At 38.4% G+C, this 15,179-nt stretch overlaps 1 protein-coding gene across 3 annotated transcripts in view; it reads right to left on the bottom strand.

The window, feature by feature from the left end:
- ULK4 (unc-51 like kinase 4) overlaps positions 1-15,179 on the bottom strand; it is a 521,416-nt gene that overhangs the window by 314,523 nt on the left and 191,714 nt on the right. For all 3 annotated transcript variants that reach the window (XM_047770666.1, XM_047770657.1, XM_047770675.1), the window contains one exon: positions 6,781-6,873. In XM_047770666.1, coding sequence (XP_047626622.1) covers positions 6,781-6,873 — 93 coding nt within the window. The remainder of the gene's footprint in view (positions 1-6,780; positions 6,874-15,179) is intronic.

Here is a 15,179-nt window from a genome sequence, read left to right on the forward strand (position 1 = left end):
AACATACTATCACCTATGTGGAAAAAATATATACACACACACAAACTGTTCAAAGAATGGCTATCTCCTGGGGTGAAAATATGGCTTTGCTGTATAAACTCTTTCAAATACTGGAATCTGTACTGTGTTATGTATTAACTCTTAAAAAATAAATTTTAAAAATAAAATATAAAATCAGTCTGGTCATATCATTCTCCAGGAAAACAGAATTTTTATAAACTAAACATTCAAAGGGAATTCTGAAACATTTCAGAAATGATGGAAATACTCTATCTTGATAGTGATGGTGGTTGCACAATTGTCTATGTTTCTCAAAACTCAGAGAACTGCATTCCTAAATTGAGTGAACTTTAGGTAAGTTTGTATTTCAATAAAGTTGACTTTAAAAAAATTTTTAAACTCTTACATGACAATTGGACCTCTTGAACAATACCAGGAGAAATGCAAATTGGCACAATCAATTTGGAAACCTGGTTGGCAGTATCTGCTGGATCTGGGCAAGCACAAACTCTGTGAGCAAGTATTTCCACTCCAGCCTGGGTACCCAATGAAAACACACACATTAATTCACCAAGGAGCATACCAAGTAACAGTCATGGTCACGCTCAAGACTGCATAAATAAATAAGTACATACATACATACATAGGAACCATGTAAACACTGTAAAAAGTAAAATGGACCAGCAGATTGTAGTGTACTTGAGCAATGGAAAGCCAGGTGGGAGGTGTTTCAGTGTGAAGTTGGATATTGCCAAGAGCAAGGACTGATGGCAAAGAGCATGAGCCAAAAGCAAAACACAAGTGGCCCTTAAGCATATAAAGAAATATTCAACTTCATACCTGAGAGGAAAAATACACAATTAGAATTACACTTAAATAAACTATCTCATCACACTGGCAAAAGTCCAAAATTTATCAACAAATTCTGATGGCAAGGTTGCAGGGAACTAGGCATCCTCAAACACATCCCTTGGAGATGTACAAATGGTAAAATCCCCACGTTGGGAAATTTGGCCAAATTGTTAAAAAAAAAAAAAAAAAAAAAGTTCAGTTCATTTATCTTTTGACACACAAATACCCTACCTGGAGATTTATCCTGTAAGATGTACATGTTTACCTAAAAAATGATGTCTGTTTAAGATTATTCATTGCTTGCTCTATCACAAGATGAGAAATAAATCAAGTCTATTAGATATCAATGAGATAAAGTATGGTTCACCCATACAATGGAAGACTTTATAACTGTAAAACACAATGTGGGAACAAAACTGGGAGAAAAATCATGGAGTAGAAAAACGTACATAATATGCTATTTGTGTGTGAAAGGGAGAAATGAGAAAACAGTCACACTAGTTTGCCTTTGGACACAGAAATGAATAAAAGTAGTGAACCATACAGGAAAATGGAAAGATGAGGGAAGAACACAGTGGACAGAGGCAGGAACAAGACTTCTCAGTATTATCTTTTTATGTCTTTCCCCAAATAGAAATTTATTCCCATTTTGAAATGTTGGGCTTAATCATTTTTGAAAAAAAAAAAAGAAAGAAAGAAAGAAAACAAAAACCCAATTAGGGAAATAAAAACATCCTTTCCCCACCCCTCCTTTCAAGAGGTATGAATGGATTTTGCAAACTGCACAGCAGTTGCTGGGGCCTATGGGGTCTAGGACCTCCCTTGAGAAGGGGTAGCAGTGATGGGAGAGCAGGTGGGTAGCAATAGGCCTTTCATGTTTTGTTCTTGACCTCTGAAGCCTCAGCTAATAATGACATAACTCTTATTTTAATATCCGGTTTCAAGAGAAAGGCAAACAGATAGAAGAGAATAATGAATATAAAAAGAGACCCTACAAAAGGAAAAAGGGTATTTAAATGGAGTTTAGGAGTGATAATAATTTCAGTTAACAAAATTATTTGGATATCTTTTATAGCAGTATTCAAAATGTATCTTGCCCTTTCAAACTGCTACACGGTTATGTTGATTATGGCTATAACAATTTAATTTTAAAATCATTTTTATCCTTTTTAAAAATTATTTGCCTAGGTGGAAGTCTTTGTGCATATATGACTTTTTCTCTAGACAGATACTTAGAACTGAAGGTAGAAGGCTACATACCTTTTCCAATTTAATTAAACTAGAATGAATAAATATTAAGAGGTTTGAGGTTAGTAGGTAAGTGAATGCAAAATAAAAGTCCCATTTTCAACTGTTAGTTTGGTAAAGATATTGCCAAGAGGGTGAATAAATACTGTCATGAAAAGATTTTCACATATTTTTGATAAATGAAAAGGCAAATTTCAGAAAAACAGAGCCAATGATACTATCTATGTTTTTTAAAAAATCAATGACCACAAAGTGAAGCTAGTTATTCCTGTATAAACATAATGAATTTAAATAGCCCCCCCCAAAAGTTCTGAAAGGACATACACCAAAATAGTAACTATTAGCCCTGGGGGGAGACAAGTGCAGCGTGGTGGGGAGTGAAGAAGCCAAGAGGAACTCTTGATTATTCTCTTGAAATTTAGAACAGAGATAGGATATTCAAATATTAATTACGGAATTAAAAACAAAGAAAGGAGGAGTTCCCATTGTGGCTCAATGAGCTAAGAACCTGACTAGTGTCCATGAGGATGTGAGTTCAATCCCTGACCTTTCTCAGTGGGTTAAAGATCTGGCATTGCCGCAAGCTGTGGGGTAGGTCCCAGATACAGCTTGGATTCCACATTGCTGTGGCTCTGGCACTGGACGGCAGCTGCAGCTCCAATTTGACCCCTAGCCTAGGAACTTCCATATGCTGCAGTTGCAGTTCTTAAAAAAAAAAAAGAAAAAGAAAAAAATCCATAAAGATTAATCCATTGAATTCTGCTTGTAAACTATCTTAAAAAAAATAAACTGACTTCTAAACCTAGTGTCTAAACATTCTAAAATAAAAATGTTATAAACTGTTTCTACCTCACTAGGTTTTATCCCCTCAATGTGAGGAAACTCAGATGAATTTAATAAAGAGTTGGAAAGAAAACAGCTGTGAAAACATGCCACATGAACCCGCAAGAGTCAATATTTAAAAAAAAAAAAAGTAAATTCAATCTGTTCAACCTAAAAAAAGGATAAAATTAGTATACATTGTTACTACTTGGGTATCAAAGATGCAGTAAAGAAACAACTATGTGAATTTGGATTTAACTTCTAAAAGATTCACTCTTTAGATTGAAATTTCTTCTGTAGGAAGAAAGAATGGTATTATCTTCTGAGTGAGAAATTTGTAAGGCTCACTGGACAAAAATTTAAAAGGCTATGGAAATATAGGATTTAGAATTGACAAGAACATACAGACTGAAGTGCTGCCCAAATTCTGTTGCAATATGGCACAGAGAGTACATCTATGGGGCAATATTCACATGTCACTCTCTGGAAATGAAGGAGGCTGCTCACAGCAGAGGGAAACAGGCCTAAGGGCTGCAACAGCCCCAGCACAGTGGCTGACCTGGGGATCCAGAGCACCAGGGCAGCCCTGTTACGGGTCACAGCATGGCCTGGGCCCTGGCACACCCCAGTGAAGGCTCTCTTGGTTCAGCCTTTCACTCAGTATGGACACCCTCTACAAAGAGCCTTTCTTGTAACAACAGTGACAGTGGCTCATCACTAGGTAGGACTTGCAAACAGCAGGCCAGATGAAATCCAAGTGATTGGGGCTATGATTTAGTTCCCTGGGAAACACTAAAGGGCAACTCCACAGGTGAGCTGAACCTATAGGTGGATCCAAACCCAAAATGTCTGCAATCACCACCCATACAACCATGACTAGTGTTCCTGTTTGAAAGCAATGACCCTTCTCTTCTCCTTCCGCAGACCTAGGTGCTCTCTTCTTTGCAAGACTGAGACAGTTGCCATGACCCCTGATATTAGTACTAAAAAAACTGGTATCATTGCAGGTAGTCTCTTTGATAAAGGTAAAAAGCCCTCCACTTCTCAATGAAAGTATGTCCACTAAATAAAATAGCAGCAAAATTACAGTTTGTAATACTATAGAGATTTAATAAAAACTCAATATAATGAGATGCCAATTGAATATAAGTATGTGTTCAATTTTCTTATTAAAAATTTATAATTTTAAAGCATTATGAATTCCACAGTATGCAAATGCTAAAAAGGGATAAAAATGTGGTAATGTGACTCAAAACACCATAAATGGCAGACACTACAAACCATAAAACATGAACATTTACCGCTTTGGTAACTCAAACATTAGTCTTATAGAATCTCATCACCTTTAACATTTTGGAACACATAAAATTCACTTTATAGATGAGAAACAAAAAAAGAAAATTTGTAACACACAGAAATTCCTTGCATTTTTTTGTTTGTTTTTTTTTTAGGGCTGCACCCATGGCATATGGAGGTTCCCAGGCTAGGGGTTGAATTGGAGCTGTAGCCACTGGCTGCCTAATGCCACAGCCATAGCAACGCAGGATCTGAGCAGTGTGCATGACCTACACCACAGCTCACAGCATGTGGGATCCTTAACCCACTAAGCAAGGCCAGGGATTGAACCTGCTTCCTCATGGATACTAGTCAGGTTCATTAACCACTAAGCCACTACGGGGAACTCCACCCTTGCATTTCTATAAACAATAAAAGGTCAGAAAAGAGAAATTATTAAGGAAATAATCCCATTTACCATGACATCGAAAAGAATAAAATACAGAGGAATAAACCTACCTAAAGAGGCAAAAGACCTGTACTCTAGAAACTATGACACTAATGAAGGAAATCAAAGATGACACAAACAGATGGAAAGAAATACCATGTTCTCAGATTGGAAGAATCAACATTGTCAAAATGACTATCCTACCCAAGGCAATCTACAAATTCATTGTGATCCCTATCAAACTACCAATGGCATTTTTCGCAAAACTAGAAAAAAAAGTTTAAATTCATATGGAAACACAAAAAAACAATCTTGAAAAAGAAGTATGAAGCTGGAGGAAATCAGGCTTCCTGACTTCACACTATACTACAAAGCTATAGTCATCAAAACAGTAATACAGACCAGTGCAACAGGATAGAAAGCCCAGAAATAAATCCACCCACATACGGTCAATTAATCTATGACAAAGGAGGCAAGAATATACAAAGGAGAAAAGACAGTCTCTTCAGTAAGTAGTGATGGAAAAACTGAACAGCTGCATGTAAAATAATGAAATTAGAACATTCTCTTACACAATGCTCAAAAATAAATTCAAAATGGATTAAAGACCTAAATATAAGGCTGGATACCATTAAACTCTTAGAGGAAAATATAGGCAGAACACTCTTTGACATAAATTGTAGCAATATCTTTTTGGACCCACCTTCTAGAGTCATGAAAATAAAACAAAAATAAACAAATGAGACCTAAATAAAGTTAAAAGTTATTGCCCAGGAGTTCCATTGTGGCTAAGCAGTAATGAACTCAGCTAGTATCCATAAGGATGCAGGTACAAACCCTGGCCTTGCTCAGGACCCAGCACTGCTGTGAGCTGTGGTGTAGGTCACAGACATAGCTCAGATCCACACATTGCTGTCTGTGGTTGAGACATAGGCTGGCAGCCACAGCTCCAATTCGACCCCCTAACCTGGGAACTTCCATATGTCACAGGTATGGCCCTAAAAAAAAAAAAAAAGCTTTTGCACTGAAAAGGAAACCATTTTTTAAAAAATGAAAAGGCAACCCACAGAAACAGGGGAAAATCTTTGCAAACAAAGCAACCAACAAGGGATTAATCTCCAAAATACACAAAAATCTCATATAGCTTTATATAAAAAAACAATCAAAAAATAGTCAAAAGATCTAAAAAGACATTTCTCCAAAGAATACAGCTGACCAAAAAAAAAAAAAAAAAGAAAAGAAAAGACGGTCAACATCACTAATCACTAGTGAAATGCAAATCAAAATTAAAGTAAGATATCACCTCATACCAGTCAGAATAGCCATCATCAAAAAGGCTACAAAACAGTAATTAATGCTGGAGAGGGTGTAGAGATAAGGGAACCTGCCTACATGGCTGGTGGGAATGTAAGTTGGTACAACCACTATGGAGAATGGTATGGAGATTCCTTAAAAAACTCAACATAGAACTACTATATGATCCAGCAATCCCACTCCTAGACACATATCTGGAGAAAATGATAATCCAAAAAGATACATGCACCCCAGTGTTCACTGCAGCAATATTTACAGTGGCCAAGACATGCAAGAAACCTAAATCTGCATCAACGGAGGAATGGATAAAGATATGGTGCATATATACAGTGGAATATTATTCAGCTATAAAAAGAATTATTGAAATAATGCCATTTGCAGCAACACGAACAGATCATCACATTAAGTCAAACCAAACAAAACATCATATAAGATCACTAACATGTGGAATCTAGTAAAAATGATACAAAAAGACTTATTCACAAAACAGAAAGAGACCCAAAGACTTTAAAACCAAACTTATGGTTACCAAAGGGGAAGAGTTGTGGGGAGGGACAAATTGGGAGGCTGGCATTGGCATATACACGCTACTATATGCAAAACAGAGAGGTAACAAGAACCTAGTGTATAGCACAGGGAAATCTACTTAATACTTTGTGATAACCTATGTGGGAAAAGAATCTGAAAAAGAACTGATATATGTATACGCATAACTGATTCACTTTGCTCTACACCTGAAACTAACAAAACACTGTAAGCCAACTATACGCCAATAAAATTTTAAAAAAAGAAAAAGGAAAGGAAATTTGGAGTGACAATACCTGGTAAAAGTTGGGCTGTGTTCCGTCATAGCGACAAGCAGCTTCAGAGCATATGCTGGGACGGGGTCAGGCTCCATGAGGATGTGCTCGTACCTGAAATTACAAGGCCATTAAAAAATGCTCAGTGGAATTGCCAAAGCAATCCTGAGGAACAAACACCAAGCAGGAGGCATAACTCTCCCAGATTTCAGGCAATATTATAAAGCCACAGTCACCAAGACAGTGTGGTACTGGTACCGAAATAGACATACAGACCAATAGAACAGCATAGAAAACCCAGAAATAAACCCAGACACCTATGGTCAATTAATCTTCAACAAAGGAAGGAGGAATATAAAATCGGAAAAAGTCTCTTCAGCAAGTGGTGCTGGGAAAACTGGACAGCAGCATGTATATCAATGAAACTAGAACACACTCTCACACCATGCACAAAAATAAATTCGAAATTGCTTAAAGACTTAAACATAAGACAAGATACCATCAAACTCCTAGAAGAAAACATAAGCAAAACATTCTCTAACATCAGCCATAAAAATGTTTTCTTAGGTTAGTCTCCCAAAACAAAAGAAATAAAAACAAAAGTAAACCAATGGGACCTAATCAAACTTGCAAGCTTTTGCACAGTAAAGGAAACCATTAAAAAAAAACCAAAAGACAACCTATGGAATGGGAGAAAATAGTTTCAAATGATGCAACCGACAAGGGCCTCATCTCCAAAATATACAAACTCAAACAACTTAACAAAAAAACAAACAACCCAATTGAAAAATGGGCAGAAGACCTGAATAGACATTTCTCCAAAGAAGACATATGGATGGCCAACAGGCACATGAAAAAATGCTCAACATCACTAATTACTAGAGAAATGCAAATCAAAAATACAGTGAGGTACCACTTCACACCAGTCAGAATGGCCATCATCAGTAAGTGTACAAACAGCAAATACTTGGAGAGGGTGAGGAGAAAAGGGAACCCTCCTACACTGTTGGTGGGAATGTAAACTGGCACAACCAGTATGGAAAACAATACACAGGTACCTCAGAAAACTAAATAAAGAACTACCATATAATCCAGCAATCCCACTCCTGGGTATATACCCAGACAAAACTTTCATTGAAAAAGATACATCCACCCTTATCTTCATTGAAGCACTATTCACAATAGCCAAGACATGGAAACAACCTAAACGTCCATTAACGGAGGAATGGATTAGGAAGATGTGGTACATATACACAATAGCATACTATTCAGTCATAAAAAAGAACAAAATAACACCATTTGCAGCAACATAGATGCAACTAGAGATTCTCATACAGAGTGAATGAGTCAGAAAGAGAAAGACATCACATGATATGTATATGAGGAGCCTAAAATATGGCACAAATGATCTATCTACAAAACAGAAACACATCATGGACATGGAGGACAGCCTTGTGGTTGCCAAGGGGGAGGGGAGGGAGTGGGATGGAGTGAGACTTTGGGGTTAATAGATGCAAACTATAACATTTAGAGTGGATAAGCATTGAGATATTGATGTATCACAGGGAACTATATCTAATCACTTGTGATGGAACATGATGGAGGAAAATGTGAGAAAAACAAGGTAATATATGCATAACTGGGTCCCTTTGCATACAGAAGAAATTAACAGAACATTTTTAAATCAACCATAATAAAACAAACAACGACAATACTCAGTGCTTTTCCTCACTTAAACTCTCCTCTGAACAACGCAATCAATGTTCCATAAGGTTCAAACATGTGGGGGAAAAAACAGATACTAAAATATATCCTACACAAATATGTTATAGGACATGCACTTTGTCAGTGGAGGTGATGATACTGCCCTACCTCCAAGAGCACTGTTGTTGGGAAGATTCAATGAGAAAATGCAGGTAAAATGGTTAGTAATGAGCTGTGCAGCAGTAATGTTAGCAGCTCTTTGCAGGAACCGGCCCTCAGCAGGAAGCCCCTTTCCTTGTTACTTCAGCAAAGCTATATTGTAACCAATTCTTAACCAGGCACCCCGATCTTCTACTCATCTCTGGCCCAAGTATACCTTTCAAATCTTTCCATCATATAATACCTTGCCTTAACCTGTCGGTTCTTTCCGTAGATCAAAGAAGTAGAAAGGAATGAAAAATAATTACCAGATGACTATAGCTCTTCCCTAGCTTCCCCTTCAGCAACCTCCCAAACTGTGGGACCAAACTGTGGGACCAAACTGTGGGACCAAACTGTGTGAACAAGATCACGCCTAGAGGAGGGTCACCAGGAGCCGATGAGCCTGCCCGGGCTGCGGGGACGACAGGGACTCTGACCATCTATCACAACAATTAACGGAGGTTACTTCCCTGTTAAAAGCTTTCGTGGCTGAGCACACTCTTCAGGGGTGGTTTTGGGGGGACGTTAAGTCCACCACTTCCCCAGATTGCCAGCATTCTGATTAGAGGCACCTTTCCTTTCTATCAACATCTGTGAGTACTGATTTTGTAAGCAGCAAGCAGTGGGACCTGATTCATTCGATTATATTACAAAACTTAGAAACCACTAGGCATTTATGTCAGGTGTTCCCAAGACACCCTCATATTCAGAGATTCGCCAGAGGTCTCAGGAGACACACATCCAGTCGTACTCAGAATGCAGACTTGGTACAGTGACATAGCAAGGGCACATGGCTGAGGCAAGGGAAATGGACACAGGTAGAGGCTGGAAGACGCGATGTGCAGGCTTCCTTATCCTGTCTTCCTCCCACAGGGGGTCCCACAGAGTGCACTCATTCCCCCAGCCACAAAAACGTAGCATGTGTGTGATGTTTCTGCCCAAGGGAACCCATAAAAGACTCAAGGGACCAAGGTATTTACTGGGTGGAGGCTGGTTGCATAGGCAAGCTCGGTCTAACATGTATAAAAATCCCAGACTCCTAGAAAGAAAGCGGGTGTCCAGCATAAATCATGCTGTCTGCTCAGTCAGGCACAGTGAATTACCCTCATCAGTTACATGCCGACTGCCAGCTCTCCTAGAGCCCAGTTCTAAGATGCCGGCCAAGGGCCAACCTTGCCAGCAGGCCCTTCTAAGAACAGCAGTCTCAGGCCTGGTATGTCAGCTCTTTTTGTATGGCATTCTTATTACTACTTTAGAACCCAAAATGAAAATTGTGACCAGAGAGAATAAAGCTCAAAATATCTTCATCAAAATTTTCCACCACAAAGCTCAGACTGGGCTCTCATGTTACTTGCCAGACAAAACCTGGTCTATACACTGGGTCTTACCTACTTGGGCTCAGCTCTCCAGTAGACAGCACCGTGTAGATGCTCAATTAATAAGCACAGCATGAATGAACGTATGAACAAACTAACCCATCAACTTTATGACTTCTCTCTCTGGAACAACCAATTAACGAGGGTCTCCAAAAATCCAAAATGCGTATTTAAAACTCCACGACATGAAGCAGATGCTTTTCATCTAGAGAAGAGGGCCCCAGGCTCTTACTCAGAGCCTATTTACTCTCATTTTGGAAATCATTATGTAACAAGCTTAATTTTGCGGCCTCTGAGCCCACAGTCATTAAAAAAGAGCCAAGTAAAGGGAGGAGAGGGACCATTACAGAAAGGCAACCTGAGAATTTTAAGAAGTGGGGCTTGAAAGCAAAGGAAAAACAAGAGAGCAAACCCAAGAACTCCTAGCAGAGAGCAGCCTGGAGAGCATTTAAGGCAAAGAAAGGAAGCAGCCGCTCACATCCCAACGGGACCTGAGGGCCCATTACACACCATAATGTTCAAACTAGAGCCAGTGAGTCAAGAAAATGTTAAATTGGGTAGATCACCCTCTTTAAGGATGCAGAAAATACCATATTTTAGTAACTTTTCTTATGAACTATTTCTAAATTAGAGCCAAGATTCATCCATGTATGACAAAAAGACAAAATACCAACTGTTTATGATAAAATCATAACTAAAATATTAATAAATCAAGAACAGTATGTTAAAAAATATAGCAAACCCAAGAGTAAGTAATTTTAAGAATGAAAAAAAATCAAACTGAGGAAAACAATAAATTTGATCATGAATAAAACAAAAATCAAGAAACATATAAAAGGTGATAAAAACATATTTGTAAAAATTAACATACAATTCAAAAAAAATTTTAAAAAGCAACAACTCAATGTTATCCTTTACTCTGATTAATAGTCTTTTAAAATAAAAAGCTCTAATCATCCTAAATTGGGGGCACCCAGTACTACAATGATTTGCTAGATGGATTCACAGAACCCAGAAAAACTGTTCTGCTCTGGATTATGGTTTATTACAGAGAAAGGGTACTGGTTCAAATCAGCAAAGGTGAAAGGTGCATAAAGGCAGAGTCCAAGAGGGACAAGGAACAAGCTTCTAGTTGTCCTCTCTCCATGGAGTGGTGTGGACAGGGCTCCAGCCTCCCAGGAACAATGTGTAACCACACAAGTGAAGCACTACCAGCCAGGGAAGCTGACTCAAGTGCTGGCATCCAGGGTTTCCTTTAGAGGTCAGTCAGTTAAGCGTGGAGTGCCTATGTGGCCAGCATCACTCAGTCTCCAGCCTCTCCTGGGGTCAAGCTCATGGTGTGGCCCAGAGCCCCACCATAACTGACACTATTAGCATCAATTATCCTGGCATGGCTCAAGGCCCCAGGCACACAGAGACTCTCATATCAGGCAGGATTTTCCAAATGCTCATAAATTCTCTTCCAGAAGGTGGTCATGAGCCAGTTTCTTTGTAATATACAGGGTTTGAACCACCCCACATCTGCTGAGCTCACCCTTGCAGCCCATATCCTTAACAGGGAAACAGAGGCATGGTAGAGTTTAAAGTGAGGCATTAAAGTCAGAGAAGAAGGCATTCTTCCACCAATTACTGGTATTTGGAAATCATCAGCCAGAGAATTTCAATTGAAGTGGGGGTAAGAAACTTCTTAGAAATCACTTCCTGACCCCTGATAACCAGTAGCCCTAGTCTCCCCCACCCCGCCAGACTGACTGAAATCATGGAGGAAAAGACCATAGACTCATGAATTTAAAAAAAACAAAAAAAACAAAAAACTTCCCATGTGATCATCTTACATGCTTGCGTAGAAAGCATAGGAGAAAATATAGACAACTAGTTAGAAATATAGGAAAGAAAACAATCTCAAGAGGACTGAAAAAATCAAATATTTTTAAATGGACTTAACAAGAATATGCAGTACTTCCATTTAAAGAGAAAACACAGATGAAACATTTACTGTCTGAAATACAAATGTGTTGAGGTTGTTTGAGGTATCTAACCTTGAAACAGGAGGGAAGGATGTACCAGCCTATGCATGAAAATTTTCCCAAAGGATACTGTTATGTTTTTTTCCCCTTGGAAAAAGAAGGATAAAATTCATAATGGATATGTTTAGAATATAGATATTGAATATACTGAATATATTTTAGTTTAATCAAAGATAGGTTTGTAATGGTCAGCAAGAACTAGCCAAAAGGACGCTGTGATTTATTGAGCTTGTCTTCTAAAGAGGGAGAAAACAGTTAAGCTGATAGCCATTGGATCTCACACTCCTCTGAATGCAACTTGGCAGGGGGAAAAAAAAAAAAAAAAAAAAAAAAAAAACAGTGATAACCCCAGACTCCTGAAATGGCTATGAAGGAGAGTGGCCAGTGAGGAGCAGGCCCTAAGATCCTATTCTTCCATATCAAGGACCCTCCCCAAATAAGTGGTCTTTGCTAGGTCCCAAACAGCTGGAAATCAGATAGGAGAAGGCATTCATATTAAGTTCCCTATCCGAGAGAGAGAAAACTTCTAAAAATCACCCATTCGGGGATACAAGGGATAGACTCTTCCCTACACTGCCCAGTGCCTGGAGGAGCCAGTGCCCAATTAGGTAGGAGTCTTGTGAGAAGTACCCAGTAGTACTTCTGGATGCTTGGGAGAAGTTATTCTGGGGGTATGAATTGGCCAAGTGGAAAGAAGTGCCTATCTCGCTGAGGGAAAGTGGAGGCATCATATAATTAAGAGGTTCACTCTGCTGGGATTAAACCCCAACCTCACATTTCACATGCCAATGAGTGTAGTCTGAGAATCTGAAAAGAGAGAGTCATTCCAGAATATCCAAAGAACTTTAAGGGGAAGTACAATGAGGAAGAGCCTGCTAAATGAAAAGCCAAAGTACTTTACCAAACCAACTAGAATGGTTAAGTGTAGGGTGGGACTAAGAATATACACACAAAAATTTAAAAAAAAGAAAGGTGGCCCAACATTGGACAACAAAGAGTCATCTTAGAAAGGGAGACAGACGATCAGGCCTTATCTTATGAAAATGTATCACCAATAAATTAAAAATTTAAGTAAAAAATTTTTAACCTTGTTAAAATACTAAAGTAAGTAGTCACATATTCTTGGAAGAGAAGGCCTTGGTAGCATGACAACAAAAGAGAAATGAACCCCCAAAATATTTATAGCTTTCAAGTTTTTAAGTATTAAATATTTCTCAAAGGCAAAACCACTATAAACAAAACAAATGAGGGAAAGTTTATTTGCAGGATGTTGGCATGCTTTATACATCCTTATATAAAGAGTTACTGCAAACCAATAGCCACCCACCAAGAAAAAAAAAGGGACAAAATCCACCTCAGAAGAATATAAAAAGGGCCAACAAACATGGGGGAAAATGGTCAACATCATTAATATCTGAAGGAATGCAAGTTCAAGCTAGCAAGGGTACAATAAAAAAGGCAGTTTCATGAAGGGAAGCTAGTAGTATAAAATGTTCATCATCTAAGAATTGCAAAAATGTGTCAAATGCCCTATATAACTTTTAACACAGGGAATAAAAGGAAATAAGTACATACCCAAAGAAGTACCATGAAAATAAATCCTAGATAGTCACTAACCAGAAATTGTTTCAATGATTTTAATAAATTTATAAACGTAAGTGTAGATAAGTAGGTAACAAGTCAGTCAATAAAGTATTATGTAAGTATAGATAAGATGTTTACAGTATGATGAATAAGGTAGGAGGAAGAAGGAAATTTCAGAAAATACTAAGTCAATCTCACCAAGAATGGAGAATCCACATAGTGGAGCAGGCAGATATGAACACAAAATGGTAGGCATGAGGCAAAACACTGAGAGTCCTGAGTGGCTGGGTAAGAACTGTTATTTTCTCCAGTGCAAACGTTTCATGGTTCTGAGCAAGGGAATGGTATGGGGAAGGGAGTGTGTTCAATTGCATACCTAACAGTGCAGGATGGAGTCGAGGCTTAAAGAGTTTACAGGAAGGAGACGTGTGGGGTTAGATAAAGAGAAGGCTACCAAATGGCAAAAGCATGGAGATAAAATCTACCTTTGGAGAAGGCTGAGGACTTTCTTGCACTGCTATGAGAAAGGGGTTGATAACCTACTCTTATTGGCATTTTCTGTACAGTCTCTTCCAAAATTACACTAGGTGATATCCTGAATCAACTCCAAAATTTTAGAAACTGAGAGCAGGCATAAATCAAATAAATAGTTGATATGTGGAGGCTTTTGCGTTTTTATGTAACCTGAGTTCTATGTGACCCTCACTGTTTTGTATGGATGGACAGACACCTAAGAACATCAATAGTTACATGAATATACAGGTGGATGGAGAAAGATGAGTGGGAAGATATAGATAGATAGATAGATAGATAGATAGATAGATAGATAGATAGATAGATAGATGGATAGATACATAGATAGATAGATTCTATTTTTTCAAGTGAGAGAAAAACAAATGTTAAATATCATTTCAGATAATAAGCTCTAATGTCTAGGCTTCTTCAAAAAAATCAACAGCAAATTTTCATTATGAAGGCCTGAAATGCTTTTAAAAAAAAATGACTTCAATAAAGCAATACTCAAGGTTTACAAAATATTATCCAAAAAAACTGGGGCACTAGAATTATCCTGAATCAGAGGGATGAAGAAGTACTCATTCTTGCTCTAACTCCCAATTATCCCAATTTAGATTCCTGTAGACTGTAACCCCTGGGGCGCGGGAGTGGGGGCAGGGGAGGGGGTTGGGAGGGAAATCACTCTACCTAAATGCACTGATTCAAGTACACACTCAAAACAGAAAAGGATCAATCAATGGAAAAATGGGCAAAAGACCTGAATAGACATTTCTCCAAAGAAGATAAACAGATGGCCAGCAAACACATGAAAAAATGCTCAACATCGCTGGTTATAAGAGAAATGCAAATCAAAACTACCATGAGATATCACCTCACACCCGTCAGAATGGCCATCATTAATAAATCCACAAATAACAAGTGCTGGAGGGGCTGTGGAGAAAAGGGAACCCTCCTACACTGTTGGTGGGAATGTAAACTGGTACAGCCACTATGGAGATCAGTTTGGAGATAC

This window comes from Phacochoerus africanus, chromosome 1, assembly GCF_016906955.1.
Source record: "Phacochoerus africanus isolate WHEZ1 chromosome 1, ROS_Pafr_v1, whole genome shotgun sequence".
NCBI lineage: Eukaryota > Metazoa > Chordata > Mammalia > Artiodactyla > Suidae > Phacochoerus > Phacochoerus africanus.